General features: G+C 37.0%; 1 protein-coding gene across 6 annotated transcripts in view; it reads left to right on the forward strand.

Annotated features, from left to right (window-relative positions):
- The window catches only part of HDAC9 (histone deacetylase 9), a 292,749-nt gene extending 276,219 nt beyond the window's left edge, over positions 1-16,530 (forward strand). For 4 of the 6 annotated variants that reach the window (XM_086742476.1, XM_086742477.1, XM_086742478.1 and 1 more), the window contains exons 11-14: positions 3,200-3,322; positions 5,738-5,948; positions 6,363-6,580; positions 15,065-16,529. In XM_086742476.1, coding sequence (XP_086598602.1) covers positions 3,200-3,322; positions 5,738-5,948; positions 6,363-6,580; positions 15,065-15,385 — 873 coding nt within the window. In that variant the 3' untranslated portion in view covers positions 15,386-16,529. Of the gene's footprint in view, positions 1-3,199; positions 3,323-5,218; positions 5,297-5,737; positions 5,949-6,362; positions 6,581-15,064 lie in introns of all 6 variants that reach the window. The other 2 variants (XM_086742475.1, XM_086742474.1) reach the window with 2 other exon arrangements.
- Positions 16,531-18,623: the final 2,093 nt, after the last annotated feature.

Below are 18,623 nucleotides of genomic sequence, written 5' to 3' on the forward strand. Positions count from 1 at the left end.
CATATCCATTTGAATAGCGAGACTTTTAAGTGGTTTACCCTGTGGAGCAGACAGTCTGGTGGGTAGACATTTACATTTTTTTGAATGAACAAAGGTGCACTGCCAATGCTACATTTTTGCAGATAATCTTTTACTATCACAGTTCCCTTAATGGTTCTTTCAGTACCATTTGTTAAAACACTAGTTTCATTATATGAAACTTGAAAGTTAAACTCAAGATTTTAATTGCACCTTAGAAATAAAATGCTGTTTTTATTAGGTCCAGTTGTCTCCAGTATCATCAAGGTTCACTGCAGTAGCTATTTGTCTCCTGTAGCATGCCGTACACTTTCAGGTCACCTGCTGTGCGAGGGCTAAATGTTACTTGCATGAGAAATACAAGCAGGATTGAGCCCCTGCACAGCACGTCCCTTGAGTTCAGAGGGACAACCTGCCTTAGTCATGTGAAATGATTAATATTAGGCATTCTCAGCCTGGTCAAAAGCCATTGAATGCAATGGAAAGTTTGCAATCGGTGTAAGCAGGCGTCAGATTATTTTCCTTCTCTTTTATTTGTGCTTTACAAAGCGACATTTCCTAGAATATTGCTTGATTATACAGAAGACATAAATGACATGCATGGCAGATAAACACATACTGGGTTTGTACAACCCCACAGCACTATGTGCCAAACAATTTCCTCTTCCTCTCATAATGTGTAAATGTGCATATAAACGTGCACATGAAATAGGTGTTCCTGCTTCTCAGCAGGTCCTGGTACCAAAACAGAAGTACAATAACTAGTAATGGTTACTTGGTGATCATTATGTACTCTTAGGTTTAGTTACTGTACTCTATATTAAGAAAGAAGGTAGCTCTGTGGACAGGATATTTTAAGCATCAGGAAGCAGGATCCATGAACCCAGTGAGTGAGTACATAGAGGAGCAAGTAGAGCAAGTTGGTCTTTGGGGTAATTTAGGTGCCAATCCAAACCATCAAGTCTGCATGTAGGAGGAGGACCATGGCTTAGCTGTTGTGCTGCCAAATGACACTGCTGGCAGCTCCAGTTTGTGCCACTATTTCAAGGTATTTTCAGCTGTGTAAAAAGAGAAGTTGCAGCTGGGGTCATGCCGTTGTGCCTCAGCATATGCAGGACCCTAATCTATGCAGGTGGGCTATTAAACTTATTTTAGGAGATGAGATTTAACTGACGCTTAGGCTAATATTGACTGAAAATATTATTAAAAATCAGTTACCCGCCCAAATGAAAATTACTGATTATTAGCACTATTAAAAATTGGATGGAAATGCTCTTACTAATAAAATCCTGCTTTCAATGTTAAACTTTCAGAGTACATAATGTCATTCATTCTGCCTCATGAAGCAATCACGCCTGACCTTAGTGCTGGACTGTGCTTTACTGCTATACACCTTGTCACTGTTATGTTTGTTAATTCAAATCTTAGAAGGCGATAATGGCATACTGACAATCAAAAAGGAAACATGCATTTTTGAAGTGGCTCTGTATAGATGCTGCAGTTGCTAAAAATTTAATTATATTCTAGGAAGCACATTAGAACTGCAGCAGTTAAATCTTCATAGTCTCCCTCAATAATATCTCCATAGTCTTGACATACTTGGTTTTATTCATGGTCAAAGGTGGATGTTATCAAGGCAAGACACTGTTAGCCAGGAATTAATGGAATATACAAGGAAGCTTCTCTGTTTCATATGCTATCTGTTGACGTTCCCTAGGTACCAAAAGAAAATTACAGAGATAGACTTCTACTGTTATTGTCTCAGTGATAGGTCGTATCTCCAAACAAACTGTATGAGGAAGGTTATGTTTTGGAATAACATCCTGTGTTTTTGTGCTTAACCACTTTTCATTGATGGTCTGAAGTTGCATTGTATTAGCACAAACTATTTTACAGAGTTAATTGATATTCCAGGTTTGTCCAGGGGAAAATCTACAGCTCCCCACAACATGCTTGACAAGTTATTATATTTACTTTAGTCAAAGCCCGAGTGTGCAGTATCCCTCTTGGAGGTGGTCCATTATTGGAGTCCCATATGCTTTTTGTTTGGGAAGAAAGCAGTCACTGTGTCATACTGTTACACAGGGTATTCTTTTTCAAGGATGTTGTTCCCTTGGGGACCATATCATGCCAGAGTTCCTAAGTCTAATAAGACCTTTGTAGCTCTTATTGTGTTAAAGTTCTGGGAGGGAAGCAAGAGTTAAACAGAAAATGTAATTCAAGCAACTATACTAGACCACATGTTGAAAAACATGACTGTTAAAGCAGAAAGGCAAAGGCTTCAAAAAGATTCCTGTTGTGGTAATGCAGCTTTTTATGTTTCTTCTCAATTAATCTGGAATGGAGAGGCAGAGGGTGATCTTTGTAGAATGTCTGGTTTTACTTGACAGTAATTAAAAATATATCAGCAATTCCATGTCCTTGAAAATTATATCACAAGGCTTCAAAAGAAGTGTTAAAGATTTTAACTTGAAGGGAATTAGGAAGGCTATGAGGGGTATCCCACCATCAGAGAATGATAGGATGCAGGGTTTGTATATATGCATATAGAGAGAGCAAAAGTACATTTTTTTTTAGTTGCATATTTGGCAATCTGCCTCACTTGCTACCCAAAATTCCCATGTCAATGGAAGTAAATAATGAGCCTGAAACATCCCCTTATCACAGTCTGGGTAAGAAAACACATGGACTGGGTAGAAACCATGTTTTATACCTTACAACATAAATTATAATAGCCAAGATAAAGTAAAGGTCTAATACATCCACATTCGTGACACCTTTGAATCAGCTAGATATATTCCTTCATTTATTGGATCACTTCCCACTGAGTTTCTAGTAGTGAAAGTGCAGTTAATGAGGAGAACTGATATTGAGCTTGTGAGAAGCTGATGAGAAGAGATGGTCTAGGAATCCTCAAGATTTCAGTTTTGCATGGAAATTTGATTTACTAACCAAGGAATAATCCCAGACATGGATCAGTTTTTTTTTTCTTAGAAAAGAATTATCAATGGCTTTTTCACAGGGACAGGACAGGATACTTTTCCTTATCTGGAACTCCACTGGGATGAAAACCAATGAATGATACATAACTGGCTTTCAATGCAGCAGGATAACGAGGGTAAAGTAACCAAGATTAAAAGCTTTGACATTATACTTCTCTTGATTTTCCCCTGTATTCCAGCATCTGGTTTCGCAGCAACGTCTTTTGATACAGGATGAATCAGTGAACTTGTTGAGTCTGTATACATCCCCTTCTCTGCCCAACATTACCTTGGGACTTCCGGCAGTACAACCTCAAATCGGCGTAAGTGACCACTCTCAAGCCTTCCTGCCTATTTTTGCTTCCAGAAAACTTACTTTCTTACTATTCTCTTTTTTTTTGGCATTTTGGAATATAAGCAATTCAGAGTAGCAACCAGACCTTTCTTTGCTTTGGGCAACATCTGCACATTTAAGGGCACAACTTGAAAACAGTAATCATTCTTACTCACAAATAAACAAGTGCCAGTCTGGAGCTTAGCTAAGTATGGGCCACATGCACTGTATTTGTATCTGCAAATCAGATAACAGATTTCAGACATGGTAAGAAGTATATGAAGTATATTTAGTATAAAAGTTCAAATTATAGGATTACCCCCACCTGGTAAAGTACAACACCTGTAACTTCTAATGATATTCTAGTAGCAACCTAAGCTGGGCTGGAGCATAGCAGAGCAAGAATCTAGTGTTCCTGCAGCTAGGCTTGTTATTTGAGGGTTGTGCTATTCATCAGACAAATAAAATTGGTGCTATGTGAACGCTTAATATTTTAATAACAAGTTATATTCATATGCTCTTTGCTCAGTCTGCAGCAATCACCTTTATTCAGAGCTAAATGTTAAATTAATAAGTGAAATGTATGAAAACATAGACATGGTATGTATGGAAATCCATACTGATGGATAAGGCTCTTTAGACCTAGACCAAGTTACAGTAACCTACAGGTGAAATCTGAGGCTCAGTAAAATATCTGAACATTTTGCCACTGGTCAAAACTTACCTTTTCTGTTTTCCAGCAAAAAAAAACCATTAAAATGCTGATGTAGGTTATATGGTGGTTCTGTACAACAGTGTATAAATTCTGAAGAAAATGTAGCAATTTAAATTTCTTAGAACGTGAATTGGTAACTTCTATAAAAATACTAGAGGTGTAAGTACAGCTTTCCATGGTGTTGAAAAACCCCAACTCTGTACAATCCACTATGGTTTGTAATAAGTGCTACTTAATTCCAGTGCTAAATGGCATTTCAAGTTAAAGTTTCATGTTATTTTATGTCTTTTTCAGTACATTTACTGTTCTCACCAATAACATATTGCTGCAATCCAATATTTTAACATCAGATATAGAACTTTGAAAAAAATTGTGTAAGCTTTAAATCAGTTCTTTATAAGCCTTTCATGAGATATTTGTAAATAAATTGTTGTTTTTAAGGGATGGAAAAATTGAACTGATCATGAAAATTAGTGCTTACTTTTCCAGACGATATCATCAAAAATTTCTTAGCTATTTCACAGAAAATATAACTGCTTCAAAGTAATTTCATAACATGAAAATGGAAATGAAAATATGTTTGATTTTCTCACTCAAATCATATGAGCTTTTGATGTGGCCAGCTACCACCAAATATTACTTTTGGCATTAGAAAAAAAACAGAGAGGTTGATTTATGCAACTAATGTCTATTTCTGTTACCAGAATAAGCAGTTGCAAATTGAATGTAAAGTTTACTTTGGTGTTTGTGTTTCAGGGAAAGTTGATAGCAGAGTGTGAAGTAAGCATACACCCAAAAAATATTAGTGAAAACCATGGTTTGCCTCATTAGAATTTATGGAATTTAGATTATTAGAGATATTGTTTTTACCATGACATACCTTAAGTGGTTATCTGCAAACCTCAACGTGTTTATTTCTGTTAGATTATTATTCTTGCTGTAAAAATTATTATTCTGCTTTAACTGCTCTTTTAAGATTTCTTTTTTTTTAAACTAGACAAAGAATAAAGAAATATAAAGTACGTCTGCAATGCTGAGGAGCCTAAACTTCCAAAAGCTTTAAATCAATAACTGTACAATTTATAAGGGCACTTTAAATGCCACACACATACAAGAGCTCTTGATGATTCTGTAGATGAGAGTTTAACTATTCATATTTACTTTGCAAAGGGTAAAACTTACATTTGTGCTGTCCTTCAGGGAGTCAGGGAGTGCTCCAGGAAAAGTAATAGCTTCCCACTACTACAGGTAATTATTTTGTTTTGCTGATTGGCTTGCTGTCTGATGGAAAGTTATGTAAAAAAACAAGCCTTGCCTATTCCAAACTCAATAGAAACTATTTCCTCTGATCCCCTGTTTTCCTGTGCAGGAGACTGTGGGAAGGTCTTTAGGAATTTTAAGGATAGGTCCTGTCTTTTCATTAATAATGATCTAACTAGTAGTTCCTTATGCTTTGGCTTTTATTACTGATTTTTTTTCAAGTGGTTTCATTACTCAATTTCTCACAGTGTTACATTTAACTGGCATGTTTTTCCTCCCTTTTCACCTCATAGTTGAAGTGTAAGATAGGGATGTTAACCTTTTCTTCTGTATGTGTTCATAAGTTATGACATAAGACCATCTAATCAAGTGGAAACATAAATGGCCAGGTCTATGAAAACCGGTTACAGGGCTGTTGTTCTTTGACAGGCTTCATCGTCATTCAAAGAAAAGCAGAAAGGGGAGACTCAGTCACTCAGACAAGGAGTGGCCTTGGCTGGACAGTATGGGGGGAACATTCCTCCATCCTCAACTCATCCTCACGTTGCTTTGGAGGGAAAGACAAATAGCAGCCATCAAGCTCTCTTGCAGCATCTGTTGCTGAAAGAACAAATGAGACAGCAAAAACTTCTTGTGACTGGTAATGATCATGGCTTTAATACAATAATAATTTAAGATATTTTTAATGACATTTGTATTCACATTAAACTAAATGTGGTAATACAGATACTATATATTGTAACCATTGGGAGAAGTGGAAGGGTGGGAGAAAAAAGGACAATATCTGTATTTTTCCCCTTTAGTGATTCTGCTCCAGTCTGTTAGCCTGAAAGAATTCAGTGATTACAGAAAAGAGAAAAAGATTACTTCATCACATTCTTTTGCAGCTGCTGAACTTCCCAGCGTGGTGAGACACGTGGTACATGTCCCACTGCATCAGCGCTGATGCAAAGTTCTGCAATATACACCCTTCTTCTCACTGAAAGCTTTCTCTCCTATTAGAACTATTAGTTTGTTGTTCTTCATGAGGGAGTGAAATGTCCCTGTTTTGCAGGAGCGGTTCCTCTTCATCCACAGTCTCCTTTAGCAGCAAAGGAGAGAGTCTCACCTGGCATAAGAGCTGCCCACAAACTGCCTCGTCACAGGCCACTGAATCGAACCCAGTCAGCTCCTCTTCCTCAGAGTACTTTGGCCCAGCTGGTCATCCAGCAGCAACACCAACAATTTTTGGAGAAGCAGAAACAGTACCAGCAGCAGATCCACATGAATAAGGTGAGTTCCCAAAGTAAGGAATTTCCAATAAATGTAAAAATTGAAAAATAATATAGAAATTCATAAGCATAAAGGTTGAAAACTAATAAGGAAGTTTAAGTATTGGTGCCGTGTGGTCGTGGACAGTAGACAGGTTCTTGCACAGGTATCTTGTTTATGCATAGTTGGTGTATATGTTTGTATAAATCTTCATTTTCATCTTCTGAAATATGCTACAGAGGCAATTTGTGGTTCTTGACATCAGTAAGAATACAATTCAACAAAATAGGGTTTAAAGAATTTTACGGGTTTAAATTACAGATGGTTTCCTGTTGAACTGTAAATGATGCCTTAAAGATTACTGAATTTCTATCCAACTTTTTAATATGCACTTTTGAGCTTCAGCAATCATTCCATTCAGCTGCCTTCGGATTGTATTTTAAGCTTTCTCATTGTGGACTAGTATGTGGACTAAATGTATAAGTCATTTTCACTCAATCAGCTGATTAAATTTATCTTTTTTTTGTGTGTGTGTAAGAAACTTGCTGAACATCTGGAGCATTTTTTAATCAGCTTTTATCAAACCAGATTTTTCTCTGTAAGTCAATTAGTAACATGAAAGTTTGTTATCTATATGGCCATATAAAATTACTATGTAAGGAGAAATAGAAGAATGTGCTATTGCTAACATCAGATACAGAGTTGAATTGTGCCACTCTTTTCCTGGAGAGTAACACCTTATTCCAAGGAGGGGGAAAGAAAAAAAGGACCATAAACAGAGAGCAGCAGAATGTAAATAAATTTATCAGGAGCTAATGCTTCTACAACAAATGTGATGCTCTTCCCTGCTCTAAAATGAAGATATGCAAGTAATTAAATGCTTTTGTCTGGAGAACGTTCTTCTCCACTTGCTACATACCTTTCCAAAAGTTGTTTGCTGGAGCTCCTCTAGTAATTCAAAGATATTAATCATGCATCTTTAGTTGTCTTCTTTTGTTTGAGGGTTACTTAATAACTATATATAAGAGGCAATGGCAAAGGAGAAAAGATGAAAAGTGGACATTCAACCCTTGTACCTAAGAGAAAAGAAAAAAAAAAAGCAATCCACCTTACTGGGTGAACTTCCCAGGGGGTACTGGTTCTTTGGAATCTACTAAGAATTCCCAACAAAATTAGAAACAAACCTAGAGTTTAAGTACATAGTTTGTACAGTGGTTTGGTTATTAAATCTTGTCTTAATTAGGAAAAATGAAGACCAGAAAACTTCAAAGTTCGGAGCTGATCCTTGCATGTTAACCCCTCTCAGCTTGGGTGTTTTGATTACTCAACTAGGACTCCAGTTGGCTTTTCTTTGAGTATGCATTCCATATGTTTAATCAAGATGGCATATGTATATCTTGTAGCCTCAGGTTTTGAAAATATTTCACCTGCCCTCAATTGTCTGAAGAGAAAATAATTTTTACTTGTAGAGTTCTGAGTCTTTGTGCTGTTTGTGGGTATTGACTACAAAACAATCAGTTCCTGCATTCCTCACAAAGCAAAGAACTCCACTGATATGTTTTTGTTAGATCATTTGCTTATTGACATAAATTCTGCCATAGCATTTGGAGATATGTGCTGTGGCATATAGGTACGTTTAAACTTGAGTCACATAAACATATTCCTAGTCAGACAGGACTAGGAGTGCATTGTGCCTCACAGGGGCTAGACTGGATAAGGAAGTAAAAAGACTGCAGTTGGTTTGGGATAATGCTTGTTTCAGTAACATTTTTTTTCTGAATTAAACTGCAATGGAAATATATGTTAAGGAGAATAGTTCCCTCTCGTACTTGAAATATGCTTTCATTCTCACATGACTATTTGTGATAAAGAGACAAAACAATTCCTCCTTTTAAAACCTAGTGAACCTCGGTTTTATTCCCTACAGTATAGGCTATACACGTGCAGATAGTAGAAATTTAAGTTTGTCCTAGGGCCTTTCACTGCCTTGAACCTCCGTAACCTACTTCCTTTGCCCCGATAGCTTCTCAGTCTCCTTTATCCCTACTCCCAGAGAAGCTAGCCTTCATCAGGAGCACAGTAACTCATCAGAGCAGCAAACACCTAAGGAGAAATAGGATTGTGCTGCAGCCACAGAAGCACTGGGTTATCTGAAGATGCAGGTGGTTTATCAGACTTTTCAGTCTGCAGCATCTAGGTTCTTCTACAGGACTGTTCTCAGAAGAAACATTCTGATGAATAGTACTGAAAAATGTCAGTGCTCCAATCATGTATCTGTCCTTCGCAACTACAGAATGCCAGGGAGCTTTCTTGCATACTTAAAAGAAGAAACCTGATTTTTAAAAACTGGAATTTAAGGGTAGCCCATAGGCAAGAGAATGAGAAAAGATCAAATCATGGAGTGGCTTTTAAGAACTGAATTTAAAACTGTATAATTTAACCCTGTATCTTAAAGGTTCAGATTGAACATCTGTGCCTACATAAGATTTTTGAACTCTGCTAGCATGCTGGAATATACTTTGTTCAATATTAAAACTTGCCTCTATTTGCAGTTGAACTTATTTGTTCATTATATAATTTGCATGGCTTTACAATCAAACTCTGTAAAGCAGAGGTATTTGAACTTTAAAACAGCAGATATTCTAGACCTTGTAGCAAAGCAACTCAATATCTTCTAATTTAAGACAAGTTTGGGCATGTTTCAAGTGAATACATACACTTGTTCTTTGCTGTTGTTCTGTCCCTTACTCTTCTGCTCATAGGCTGTATAATGAAATCTGCACAGAGGTGTAATTCCCTCCTTTTCAGTCATGAAAAATGTAGGGATTTTTTAAATAAAGAATACTCAAACGTTCTCTTAAAAGTTTTGGTGGGAAGACAAGAACCATTTTATGCTGACAAGACTATGAAATTACATTTGATCAAGAGCTTAGAACAAGTTAGTATCTTCTTTTTCCTTTCCATTTCTCTTTCCTTTTTTCCTTATGTTTAGGACTGCAAGTACTTAAGGCTTCGACTGAACCCAGTATTTGAATGTTTGCCCTGAACTAAGATGATATGGCATGTGTCAACACTCCCTGAAAACTGTGTTTGGTCAGATCTTTTTGGTGGACCTATAGGTGAATCTTGCTTTAACAACAAAAAGAGGAAGAGAGCAAGTTTCTCCCCACCTGATTGATCTTGTATTTACCTTGTATTAAAAAGCCATTTCTTTAGTTTGAGAAAAGAATATGCTTCAGCAGCAAGCCGGTGCTGCTGTGAGGGTGATAACAAGCAAAATCTAACATAGGTCAGAGGTAAAGAATTCCCTTGGCTCATTTCCATTCTGAAAAGAAACAAATCATTGCCAAGGGGTGTGCCTCTGTCCTTAATAACAAAGAGAAGATCCCCTATGGATTATTTCTGGTCAACTGTCAGATGCCAGGCTTTTGATGTGGGAAATGGTATACGTCTCCACTGAAGTCTGACATTTGTACCTGTGGGATCTAGTATGTAGACCTCCTGAAAACATATTGCAAATGTTGACATCCCATCCAAAAGTAGGTAGAAACCCTCGTCCCAGCTTTCTGGGGAAAAAATAATAATGAATGTGAAGTAACCTGAACTCCGCTTGTCTTAGGGAAGATCAGCTTTGCTGTTGTCAGCTTTAATATACTTCTGTGCAAATGACAGCTTATTTCCTCATAAGGCCCTTTGATCACCATTGCAGACCTTCATTCTGCTCAATAAAGAGAGTCCAAAGTCTGAAGCCTCCAGTTAAAATTATTGCAATTGGGTACCAAAAGACCACCACTACAATAAAAACTGTAAATTCTTGATGTTATTTGTGTATCTCTGTATCTGCCACTTGCAGAAAAAAGACTGATTCTAGGGTAACCAATGTAAATGCAAAGCCCCTAGGAGAAGTCTGCATTCAAGAAAATATCAGAAATTATAATATGAAGAGTATGTGAACAAAGCCCTCTGTCTTTAAAGGTTATTTTTATCACATACAGTAAATAAAGTCCTGCCTCCGCTGGATCTAAACTAGTACTGTCTTCACTGCGACCAAGATTTTATTTGATCAGTGTGGGAACCCTACATGTGTTCTTAAAATAATATATTCATAGCATTTTGACAATTTGTAAATTGTAACAGTAAAATCTTCCTCTACATTGGAGTAATAAAGATTGAAATAATGGAGCAGTTGGTAGTGTGCACTAAAGTATGCAAGCAGTATTGATAATGTTAAGGCTTAAATAAGGATTACCTGAATTTCATTTTTAATTCCAGGATTGATTGTTAATTGATTTAAAACATCTTTGTATAGGGAACCAGTGACTAGGCAAGACTGTGAGGTAAAAAATCCATGACAAAAAAATACAAAAGAAGTGAAAATTTGTTAGTGCTTTGGATGGTGATCATAATTGACCAATATCTGATAATAACAAATGAAAAATAATGCGGAATTTTCTGTTGATTTATTGATCAAAAAATAGGAAGATTTTTTGTTGTTAAGATACAGTTAGCCCTGGATTAACCATTCACTTCTCTGAATAATATTTAATGTAATACAGAAGACTGGATCAGGTTCAGCTGGGGTAAATGAATCTCATTTCATTAAACATGTTACAACTGAGGTTTTGGCTTTCCAGCTTACACATCTGACTAGCATCTTCTGAAGGTGAGGGGTAGCATGTCTTCTTTCAAGTATTGCTTCTAGCAGGGGATTGTTTACCCAAAACTGTAGCAACAGTTGACTTTGTTTGGAACTGGAAAATGCGCAGAGCATTTTCTCCTTTATTAAGAAAAAAATGTTTAAGCCCTAATGCAGAAGAATGATTTTGAAAGATAATACATCCCTTAGAAATGTTATACTACATGGGTAACAAAGACAACAGTATGCAGGTGCCAAGTTGTTTCAGTACAGCTAACAACATACATAGCTGGCCAAAGTAGTCTGATACCCATAGGAGAGAAGGAGAAAAAGTGTGTTCCACAAGTGTATACCTGAGTTCTTAGAAACAACTGCTATGCATTTAAAATTAACCATTAATTAAGGAAAGAAATGTATGGGGTGGCTGTTGCAGGATTTTGTACTTTGTCTCACTGTAAAGACATTTTATTTAAAATATTGTATTTTACAAGAGCTTATCATTACAAAGGAGAAGCAAAGGCAGGGACTGTGACTGGAGGACCTGTAAAATGGTCTGTTGCAATGTCCAGATTATTTATACTTAGTCTTCCATTTTTCTGTACAAGCAAGTAGGTTAGAATTGTGTTTGATGTCTTTTTTGGTTGGACTCTTGCGGTTACACAATGGAGTTGATGTCTGTAAATGCTTCCTCTCCTGCTGCCACTATTTACTTTGGCTCATGCATATCTCTTACAGTTTAATTTCCTGAAAATAAAAGGAATAAAAATATATAGGTTACATTAGCATGAAAACTTTTTTTTCAGTGACTCCTTTACTTGGAATAGAGACCAGTAACGTGTACTGGTTAAAGACAACCAATCTATAAGATTCTAATTTATTAATGAAATAAACTGTGGTTTTATTGTTATTTTTAAATGTAGTCTTAATAAAACTTAGATTAAGCAATCACTTTTTCAAAATAAAAAATATGCATTAAAATGGGGAGAAAGTCCTGCATGTGCCTACAGATAAATTCAGAAAAAAAAATGCTAAGTTGGGATTTAAAGCGAAAGATTTAAACATTAAGTGTAAGCAGAAGTATCCAGCTGCACAGTGAAAGGACCTGAGCAGTGTTTTCATTCAGGACTCGTTTTCTGTTATGTAATCCAACTTAGATAGGGAGATAAGATAGAAATATTGACTCTAAACTGATACTTTGCATGTCTCCAGATACATAATTTTCCACAGTAGTACCAGGATATATGATATAAAACGTTCCTGGCTTAGGAGAGCTGAACAGTCTCCTGGTAGTGCTACTAATGTGATTACTGGAATAAGATGGGGCCAAGCTGCATTTAAAAACCACTTTAACAAATATGAAAGCATGGTGGTGATACAGAGAAGGCAGTCAGCTGTGGTTTAGCAGACTGGGAAGCAGGAGTGGTTTTCAGGTTTTGGGTCCCCTCTTGCTTCCCCGTGCTGTCCACTCATTTTTATCATGCTCCATCATATGAGAGGACATGCCTGTAGTGCCTCATAGGCCCTTGCCTGAGGCTTAGTTAAACTTATAGTGCAAAGGATGTTTTTAATAAGTTTTTGCAGTAAAGATGATAATATGAATGTACTTTGTAAAATCTACTGTGTAAATATATAAATACTTTAATTTCACGGATTTTTAGAAAATTTGTTTAGCTCCTCCTGTTGCCGAGGTCTGGGGCAAATGGCCTGCTGACTGTGGGAGCAGGCCCTGAAACAGGAACGCTGCAAATTGAAAGGCACACAAATACCACTCTAGGCTCCACAGCCCCCTTCCGTCTGCTTTTATCGCTCCATCGATGCAAAAAGCGTTTGAAGGTGTTCCACAAATAGATTGTATATTGCAGGCCATCATGTGTTGCCTCAGAAAGCTTAGCAGCGGAACTGAGACATACAGCAGCGTGAAGAAGAAAGAGCCTGACATAAAAGTGAAAAAGCATAAAAGAAAGGAGAGCAGTAATGAGCTAAATATGTGTCTTAACTTTGCTGTGGACATGCATTCGTTTTCTCTTGGCTTCCCCTCCAGAATAACCCACCTGATGTCAAGTAACTGGCACACGGAATGGTTTACAGATGGATCAGCATCAGTGACTCTCGTAGCTGTATACGATTATCTGCCGCACAGATGTTTCAGCTTGCATTTGCTTGCTAGCAGCCAGCCATGCCTTTCTTTTCTTGCTCAAGAAGCAGAGAGGGCTCACCCACAGATGTTTAAACTAAGCGACAGAGAGGAGTGTACCCGAGCTGAGTACACGTAGCTAGCTTCAGTGCTGCCTTGGTTAGTGTCATCCCCTGAGAAACAACTGGAAAAGATTTATGGGTTTGATCTGAGAAATTTTCCAGAAGCTGCTTAATAAAAGGAGACACTCTGCATTAGTTGCTGTAGCAAGGATCCCCCAGCTTAGAGCATGCCACCTACAGCATCCAGGATACATGTGTTGTGATTTGCCAGTTACTACAGCAATGAACAGGGATTTTTTTTGTTTGTTTCTTTTTGGTAAGCCATTAAACTCCCATTACTCTCCCAAAATTAAGGTTAGCTGTGACCAAAGCCTGTAGACTTCCACTGTGGAATTTGTTTCTCCACGATGTGAGGCATATGCATCAGAGGATCAACTGGAACTGCACAAACAGATCTTTCAACTCTTCTTGTTGACTTTGTGGGAGTTTCTGAATCCAGCTGTAGCTTCTTGATCATAGTTTACATGACAACTCTGCCCTTCACTAGGGTGGCATTTTTCTATATGCAGGATGAGACTAGATGGTCCATGGTGTGTGACAAAAATAGCTATACTGAAGCCATCCAGTAACTCAGCATGTAGCACTAGCTAAAACTTAGTTTGAAAGACTTGATGGTGGGGGAGGCAGATGGGAAGAGGAAAGTGTGTAAGAGTAATGGTAAAGTGTTTCCCCCCCCCCAATGTATTTGACCTTGGTGATAGAAATCTTGCTTGAAATCGAGTGGGCCAGTTAAATAAATGAAATTACTCACTTGACGCTGCAGATGCTTACTCACATGTCTAATCTGTGCCTTTTAAACAAAGCAGAGATTTTTTTCCAGATTTGTCCTTTTGGATTCATTTGGACTATTTTGAAATACATTTGCTCATCTTAAATAATAGTAAACAGTAACTGTACCTGATTGCAACACTTAGGCATCTGGGACCTCAGCAGAGCTTTCCACTAGCACTTAATGGTGTAAAACCAGTATTGTCGGGGTAGCTGTGCTGTATCATTATTAGTGAAACTGGGATGCCTGTACCATGCATGACAAAAGTCCTTCCAGTCATGGACAGACATGCCTGTGATATCTTTGTGCCACAGTAGAGAGGACTGACAACAGTTCTTTGTCACCACTCCTTTCGTTGGCTTTCTGTGCCTTCATGCTTGCTTCTCCAGCTTGTGTGAACATTCTATAATTTGTTTATAATAAAAGATTAACAAGATTACTAATTTTCTTCTCTCTTAGGTTTCCTTTATTATTTTGTGTTGTGGAAGATCAACTGTAATATGGTTAAATAAATTTCTGCATTTATATTTGAAGAGTATGAAGGGAGACTAATTTCTCTTCATTACCATGTGTAATGTTTTCATTATCCTGCTTTATTTTTTAATTTAGTATTACTGTATAGCATTCTACATACATACATTTCTACAGCAGAATAACAAGTGACCTTTTGCTTAGAAACTTTGTTTGGTTGGTTTTTTTTCCCCTGTACATTAATATTTTAGCAACGCATACCTACACGGTTTTGCTGCGGGTGCTTTTTAGTTTGTCAGTACAAATCTAGCACTTCTCAGTGTTTGGCATCAATGAAAGGAGTCAGTAACTGTTCCCCTCCTTCTCTTTCCAGATGCTCTCTAAGTCCATTGAGCAGCTCAAGCAGCCTGGCAGTCACCTGGAGGAAGCTGAAGAAGAGCTTCATGGAGATCCCTTGATGCAGGAAGAGCGAGCTCCCGCCAGCGGTGCCAGCGTTAGGGCCGAGAGCAGCAGTGCTGGTGTGGATGACAGAATAGGACAGCAGGTGGGGGCTGTGAAAGTCAAAGAGGAGCCACCGGACAGTGATGAGGATGTTCAAACCCAGCAAATGGAATCTGGGGAGCAAGCTGCTTTTATGCAACAGGTAATAGGCAAAGATTTAGCTCCAGGATTTGTAATTAAGGTTATTATCTGAACATTATGTGCATTTTCTAGGCTTTGACAAGCAACTGTGTTTTGATTCACTGATCTAGCAAATCCTGATTTACTGTTCGAAGAATTTAACAAAGGCAGATGAGTTGTATGCACACTTGAAAACGTAGTGAAACTCATCCTTATGGCCACTAATTGAGAAAATACCTGCTGCAGTCAATTACTCTACATAAATCTTTGCGTAATAGCTGATAGACTTTGTATTAGCCCTGGGTTACATTACATCAATCACTTAGTTCTAGTGAAAGAGAACTCGTATCACCTAGCTTGTTGAGATCAGCAATTGCTGGAGTTAGTTTCCAGACCTGATTGATGAAACATTCTTCTTCTCTGATTTTGAATCCTCTGACTTTTGCTTGCAGCTGTCTGTATATACTGTATCATACTGTAGTCTTGAACACTGTTAACGTTAGGGTATTTTTTCCCCAGTAGACAGGTACTGACTGCTATATCAGTGGTCCCAGGCTGGTGTATAAAGTATAATTTAGATGGATGTAAAGAGGCAAAGTAAGGCACTGTTTAAAAATTGAGTTGTTTTCTTGTTTTCTTTGCACTGCTTAGTTAATTTTTCATTCTGTCTTATTTGATGATGCTGTCCACAGAGACATCCTTAAATGAAGCAGATGCAAGTACTGGTGAGAAGCAAAATACAGCATTAGGTTCCAAACAGTTATTAGGATATTGCAGGAAAAGCACAGAACTGTTATCATTATCATCTGATATCCAATCACTTGGTTTTGTTGTTTTGCTTTTTTTTTTAAATAAAAACTAATCGTACAATATCGCATAACTTTACCGTTAGGTCTCGTGGACAAATACTAAAATAACGACTGTGCATAAAATGCCAGCTTGGCCAAAGGGAACTTCAGATTGTCGGTGAGCGCTTCACCAGAGCTGAAAAGCACAGTGCGTTTGTGCAGCCAGCGAGCTGGTGTCCCTTTCCGTTGCTGTCAGGTCAGGCAGAGCAAGGCTGGATGCAGTGGAAGGCCCTGTTTATTTAAGTCGATACTTTGTCAGGTCCCCGCTGTTCTGCAGAAAAGTGATTTTGGGAGGGGGGGACAGGAAATGCCTTATGGAAACAGGAAGCCCAAGTGATTCATGTGCTGAGGAATGCGGGGCGGGGGGGGGAGGGTGGATGGGGCAGAGCTCCCTCTGTTTTTAAAGGCACTCTATGAATTGATTTATTGTCAAAGAAAATAACAAAGCGAGTAGGGAAATTGTTAAGGAAGCTTTCCAGTGAAACATTTCCTTCATATTCCCTTTTGATATGTTTACCTTGTTTTATAGGTTTACTTTTGTTAAGCTAGTTAAAGATTCATTGTATTAAGATCCCCTTTAATATGGATAATCCCAAACTGACCTGGAATCCTTGTCAAGTTTTTTTTCTATTAAAAATATTTATATTTCTAAAGCTGAGGTATTTTAAGGTGCAGTATCCTGTTTCAAAAGAGATAGCTGTTTTGCCAAACGTAGAAATTGTTCTAAAATATATTATTAGCATGTGTTGTTTACATTATGCTCTAATACTATTAAATCTCTTATAAAATGTTGCAACTTCTAAAGATACATTATCCTTTTTTTCCTAGAAGGTCTCCAAACAAATGACTAAATAGTTGTTATAAAATGAAAGGCCTCCTGAAACATAAAGATCATCTTAGATAGGAAAGCTTTATTAATTGAGAAAATACAAGTGATTTTTATGTGTGCTTCATATTTGGAAATAAATCTTTCCCCATTTTGGATAAAAAAAAAAAATCACATTGACATTCAAAAAGTAAAGCGTATATATTTTGTATAATTTTAATTTTCTTTGAAACCTAACTTCAGCCTCATAAAAAAGGGATAGTGCATCTTTTAAATACATTTTATTTGGGGAGAAACTTGCAAACTAGAAGATTTTTGTATAATATCACTTCAAAGACATGTATTCAGAAAGGACAAAAGATATTTTTATAATGTCATTCAGGTGAGAAACCCCAGTATATTAGTGGACTTTAATTTCAGAATCTTTCAAATTTGGATAAAATTCACATAGAGAAACTACCTGGAACCAGTGAAAAGGAAAACCGGGTTTAAACAACCACATTTCTAATTGATTATTGTCTCTTACATTTTAAATCTACTGTATTTATTATAATTTGCACCCTTAGCGGTGATCTCTTGTTTTGTGTTGTAAATATATTCTGTTTGTATGTTCCCTTTTTTTGCCTTCTGATATAAGTCTCTTCCTTTCTCAAATAAAGTTTTTTTTTAAAAGATCCCCTTTCAGATATCTGACTTTGTGTAAAGTTGATAACTTAATTGTGCTTTTGCTTTGTATAACCAAATACGTTTGCTACACATTGTTGAGACAATTCAAGCTTTCAGGAGCAAGGTTTTTATTACACGTTTCTTACAATGATTACACAAAGTCTTTTTCTGCTCTCTTGTTTTATCCTACATCAGCCATTGTAAGTTTTAGTGAATGTGGAAGTAGTATCGATGCATGCTCATTTTCCATCATGGCATCTGTCTGGACCATGTGGTCATATACTGTACCATATAGGAAACGTAAACATGAATCCCAATTTCTTGGCTCCTAATTATCTAAAATTCAGATGAACTGAAATAATTTCCATGACATTTCTAAAATCTGCCTAGAACCTAAAAGGTGTTGATCTGAAACTGAGCTTATACTGATCTCTTTGATATTCCTCAAGGCCTTTCCAAAACTGGAATCCACCTGTAAATATGGTGGGAAGGAGGGAATCCACAATCTTTGCAGACTTTCAAGCAATTGTGTAAGGCAGTGAAATCCTACTCTAGAAACAGCAAAGCACTTCCTTGAAGATGTTAAATGCTTTATTGGTTTGGGATATTTCCTGAACTTTGCTTCAGATCTACAAAGACGAATAGTTTGCACTGCAAACCTATCTCTGTTGCTAAAGTATATGAACTATTACTATGAAAAAAGTTCAGATAATTATTGCATTCTAGTTTTGCTAATTGTTCATATAAATTGCAAAGGCTCTTAATAGCTTTGTTTCTGGTATAGTTTTAACTGAAATAAATTTTTTTTCACCAAGAAAAGTATGTAAGAATAAATATTTCTGTAAATGAAATTCAATTATTTTCAATCATATAACAGCAAGGTAACATTTAATTGGTCATATACAAAAAATAGATTAAAAGTCAAGTTTTAGGTTAAGAAACTATACTTCTTGCCCTGTTGATTATTATGT

Source organism: Chlamydotis macqueenii, chromosome 2 (genome assembly GCF_036417535.1).
Source record: "Chlamydotis macqueenii isolate bChlMac1 chromosome 2, bChlMac1.mat, whole genome shotgun sequence".
In the NCBI taxonomy this organism is placed as follows: domain Eukaryota; kingdom Metazoa; phylum Chordata; class Aves; order Otidiformes; family Otididae; genus Chlamydotis; species Chlamydotis macqueenii.